General features: G+C 64.8%; 1 protein-coding gene across 1 annotated transcript in view; it reads right to left on the reverse strand.

The window, feature by feature from the left end:
• Nucleotides 1-2126, reverse strand: part of MMP25 (matrix metallopeptidase 25) — a 19755-nt gene extending 17629 nt beyond the window's left edge. Inside the window, exons 1-2 of the mRNA XM_032791554.2 lie at nt 1972-2126; nt 196-328 (exon numbers count right to left, since the gene is read on the reverse strand). Of these exons, the coding sequence (XP_032647445.1) occupies nt 196-328; nt 1972-2073 (235 nt within the window). The 5' untranslated portion in view covers nt 2074-2126. The remainder of the gene's footprint in view (nt 1-195; nt 329-1971) is intronic.
• Nucleotides 2127-4955: the final 2829 nt, after the last annotated feature.

Consider the following 4955-nt stretch of genomic DNA (forward strand, 5'->3'; position numbering starts at 1 on the left):
CCACTCCCCTCCCAGAGCTGGGATAGAACCCAGGAGTCCTGGCCCCCAGCCCCCGCTCTAACCACTAGATCCCACTCCCCTCCCAGAGCTGGGATAGAACCCAGGAGTCCTGGCCCCCAGCCCCCTGCTCTAACCATTAGACACCACTCCCCTCCTTGACCCAGAAAGAGAACCCAAGTGTCCCTCCACACCTACCCAGAATCCCCGTCTCCTGCAGTCCCGCAAATTTCTGCATCATTCTGACGGCGTCGTGCAGCCCTTCCGCAGTCTGGAGTCGGGCCTGCATGGGGTCTGGGGGGGGCAGGTACCCGTAGCGGGTCAGCCAGTCCTGGGTGGGATGGGGGATAGCAGGGAAAGGGTTAAAAGCCTGAGAGAAGGGGGCAGCTTCTGGCTACTCCAGTCCCGGCCTCGTGGAACAGGGGCACTGTGGGGAGGGGGAGGGGCGCAGTGGGGGGCTCTCACTCCCTGCACCCCCCCTCCTATCGTGGGCTCAGAGCTCCATTGTTCAGGCAGAGCAGATCAAACTGATGCCTCCAGGGTTTCCCTGCCCCCCCCAATTCCTCTGCCTCCCCCCCTTGCTGCTCGATGGGGGGTGGGGAAGGGAACGAGGCGAGTGACCCGGCCCAGTTGCAAGGCACCGGGTGATGGGACCTAGTGGATCCCTTCCTGGGGAGAAGGATCACTCGGGAATCCAGGAGGTGAGCAGATCCCGCCCCCCAAATGACCCAAGCGGGTCCCTCACATCTGGAGCTGGGATCTGACAGCTGAGAGTGGATGGATCCTTCCCACCAGAGACCGATCGGTCCACCTACCGGCAGCTGATGGAGCTCGAATCCACCAGATCCCTCCCAAGGCACAAACAATATGGGAGCCCAGTCAATCCTTCCCGGGGTGGGAGAAGGTGGGATTGAGTGGGTCCACGCTCACCCGCATGCCCAAGGCAAACCTGGGATTGGGGGGTTGTGGGATCCAGTTGATCCCAGCCACAGGAGTCAGGGGGCAACCTGACCCGATGGAGGTGAGCGGGATCTTGTCGATTCTCCCCACTGGGGCCCATTGGGGCTTTCCCAAGAGGTAGCATCCAGGATACAGGATCAAGTGGATCTTCCCCACAGAGCCAGGCAATAAGCACTGGGATCCAGTTAATCCTGCTGTGATACAGATCAGATTGAGTTGATCCTCTGACCATCTGGACACAGAGGGGATCCCTCACATGGTGGGATCTAGGGGATCGCCACAAGAGCCAAACAAAGCAGCCACCCTGTGGATCACCTAGGGCAGCAAATAAACATGGGACCAAGTAGATCCCTCTGCAGAGGCAGGTGGCAGCAGGATCTACTGGGATCTACCCACAGCAGTGGGATCCAGTCGGTCCTTTCCCAGGGGAGTGGCAGAAGCAGACTGGATCCCAAGGGGGCTGCGGCTGCTGGGAGCGGTTAACTCCCCAGGTGGGGTCATGGATTGGATCCCGGGGGATCTGGGATCCAGTGGGTCTCTCCTGGGGCAGGGGAGAGGAAGCAGCCAGGAGTTAATAGGTTTCTCGCCTCCACTCTGCCAGCGCCTGCGGTGAGGAGTGACTCGAAACGTGGGTCGATTCCCAGCCCAGAACATCTGGCAGAGGCAGGGGCTCCCCTCCTCCACCTACTGCCCTCCAGAGAACCCAGGCGTCCGGCTCCCCTCCTCCACCTACTGCCCTCCCAGGGGATCCAGGTGTCCGGGCTCCCCTCCTCCACCCTACTGCCCTTCCAGGGGACCCGGCTCCCAGCCCCCTTGCTCTAACCCAAGAGCCCCCACTCCCCTCCCAGAGCTGACAGAGAACCCAGGAGTCCTGGCTCCCAGCCCCCCCTGCTCTAACTCACTAGACCCCACTCCCCTCCCAGAGCCAGGAGAGAACCCAGGCGTCCAGGCTCCCAGCACCAACCCACTAGACCCCCCGCGCCAGGGAGAGAACCCAGGCGTCCGGGCACTCACCACGCCCTTGCTGAGGCTCTGGGTGCTGGGTCGGCCGGCCGGGCTGTGGGGCAGGCAGAGCAGGGTCCCTAGCCCGAGCCACAGGGCCGGGAGCCGCAGCATCGCGGAGGGGGCTGTCTCCACCCCACAGGGCGCTGAGGATCTGATGCTACCCGGCGAGCTCGTCTGCCCAATACACCCCCCAGCTTCCTGTCTGGCTCCGCCCCATCGCAGCCCCAGCCCGCATCGATCCACACACAGGAGCCCGGACGCCTGGGTTCTCTCCCGGCTCTGGGAGGGCTGGGGGGTCTGGTGGGTTAGAGCGGGGGGGGGCAGGGAGCCAGGACTCCTGGGTTCTCTCCCCAGCTCTAGGGAGGGGGCTGGGAGCCAGGACTCCTGGGTTCTCTCCCTGGCTCTGGGAAGGGAGTAGGGGCAAGTGGGTTAGAGCAGGGAGGACTGGGAGCCAGGACTCCTGGGTTCTATCCCCAGCTCGGGGTGTGGGGGGCTGTTGGGTCACAGCAGGGGGGGGCGGGAACCAGGAGCTCCTGGTTCTCTCCAAAGCCCCCCCAGGGTGGGGGGTGGGAATTCTGTCAGCAAGGTCGCAGAGCGGCTGGTGGGGGAGGGGTGTGTGTTGGCTTCTTTCTCTAGATCCAACCCAATTAGTCGTCTGCCCCCCGGAAGGAAACCCCCTCACTGCTGCTTTGATCGCCCCCAACCCGCAATTCCTCTCCCTCCTTCCCCACTAATCGCCCTTATTTCCTCACCGTCACAACCCGGCTGCCCCCGCACCAGCATCCCGAAGGCGGGTTCACGATGGGGGGAACCCACCACCATGCCCCTCAAAAAGGGCCAGGTGCCCCTCTGCTTGCTCCCAGACCTCTTCCCGCCATATTCCAGCCCCCAAAATACCTCCCGAACCCCTAGATCATGCCTCCAGACCACAATCACCCCAATCAAATCCAAACCCCTAAATCTGTCCCAGCACCTCAAAACCCAACCCCCTAGAACTGGCCTCACTCACCCCCCAGCTGCAACCCAAATAACCCGCCCCCGAAGATCTGTCCCAGCGCCTCAAAATAACTCAAACCCCTAAGAACGCCTGCAACCTCCCCCAAAAGCTTGCACCCAAACATACGACCACCCAGAGCTGTCCCCAGAAACACCCAAATACCCAACCCCCGAGAACTGCCTCCAATCCCACCAGCTCTCCCCCAATAACGCCCAGTCCCCTAGATCTGCCAACCACACCCCCAGCTCGCGCTTCCATCCCCCCAATCTCCCGCAATCCCTCTAGAGCATTCACACGCCTGAACTCGCACCCAAATCTTCCCCCCTCCCAGCCCCCCCTGGATTCCATCCCACAACCCGGGGGAGCCCCACACCTAATAGGACGGTAGAGCCAGCAGGGGGGGGAGGGAGCCCCTGGTGTCTCTGCCCCCCAGCATCCAGCCCTTCTGCCGGGATTAACCCTGGCCGGGCCAGATCAAAGCCAGGGACCCCTCCCCCTCTGCCATCCAGTCCTTCCTCCTCCCCACAGCCCGAGGGGCCGGAAGACCGCCAGACTGTGTCCAGTGCCGGTGAGGGTCCGTGTGCCCAGCCCCCCCCGAGCCAGCCACAATCCCAGCGCCGGTGAGGGTCCAGGGTGCCCAGCTCCTCCAAGCCCCAAGAACACGTTCATCCAGCACCGGCGAGGGGTTCACGTGTGCCCCAGCCCCCCACGAGCCAGCCACATCCCGCGACGAGGGCGAAGGGGGTCCCCGTGTGCCCAGCCCCCCCGAGCCAGCCACATCCCGGCACCGGGCGAGGGTCCCCGTGTGCCCGGCCCCCGACCAGCCACATCTCAGCCCTGATGAGGGGTCCCGTGTTGCCCAGCCCCCTCCCCCGAGCCAGCCACACTCAGCACCGGGCGAGGGGTCCGCCGTGTGCCCAGCCCCCCCCCGAGCCAGCCACATCCAGCACCGGAGCGAGGGTCCCCGTGTGCCCAGCCCCCCAGGGCCAGCCACATCCCAGCGCCAGGGCGAGGGGTCCCCCGTGTGCCCAGTCCCCCCGAGCAAGCCAATCTCAAGCCCCGGATGAGGGGCCCCGTGTGCCCAGCCCCCCCCCGAGCCGCCACCTCCCAGCCGCCAGGCGAGGGCCCCCGTGTTCTCCAGGCCCCCAATGGCCAGCCACACCCAGTGTTCGGGTGAGGGGCCCCCCTGTGCCCAGCCCCCAGGGCCAAGCCACATCCCAGTGCTGGGTGAGGGGTCCCCATGTGTCCAGCCCCCCCAGAGCCAGCCAACATCGCAGCAACCGGGCGAGGGGTCCGTGTGCCCAGACCCCCCAGGGCGTGGCCACATCCCAGTGCTGGGTAGGGGGTCCCCAGTGTCTCCCCCCCAGAGCAGCCACAATCCAGCACCAGGCGAGGGTCCCCGTGTGGCCCAGCCCTGCCCCACCCCCTTCTCCAGCCCCGGGCCTCATCCCCAGCGTGCTGGGAGAAGGTTTCCTCGAGTCATAAGGCTGGAGGCTGCAGGGAGCTCAGGGCCAGAGACTCAAAGCGATTTCCCTGGGATAAAAATACCCCAGCGAATGGAACAGGAAAAGGAACAAGACCAACCCCCGCCCACACCCACCACCACCACTACATACCCCTTCTCCTTGGAGAGCCTGGAGAGAAGCAAGGAAGTCCAGGATCTCGACCCATCCCAGAGCCGGGGCGGGGGTGAGCCACTGCTCTGACCACCAGCCCCCACTCCCCTCTGACAGCGGGGAGAGAACCCAGGAGTCCTGGCTCCAGCCCCCCGCTGTTCTAACCCACCAGACTCACCCCCTGTTGTGTGGGTTTACGGCTGGGGCCTGTCTCGATTGACCATGCTTGTTGGGGAGGGTTGGAAGCTGCGAAGTTAATTGCAACCCAACGACGGAGGGGGGGGGTGTGGGCTGGGGGAGGAGTGTGTGGTGGGGGGGGTAAGAGTGAGGGATGGTGAGGGGGGGGGTGAGGGTGGAGGGGGGTGAAGAGGGGAGGGGTA

This window comes from Chelonoidis abingdonii, chromosome 4 (genome assembly GCF_003597395.2).
Source record: "Chelonoidis abingdonii isolate Lonesome George chromosome 4, CheloAbing_2.0, whole genome shotgun sequence".
Lineage (NCBI taxonomy): Eukaryota > Metazoa > Chordata > Testudines > Testudinidae > Chelonoidis > Chelonoidis abingdonii.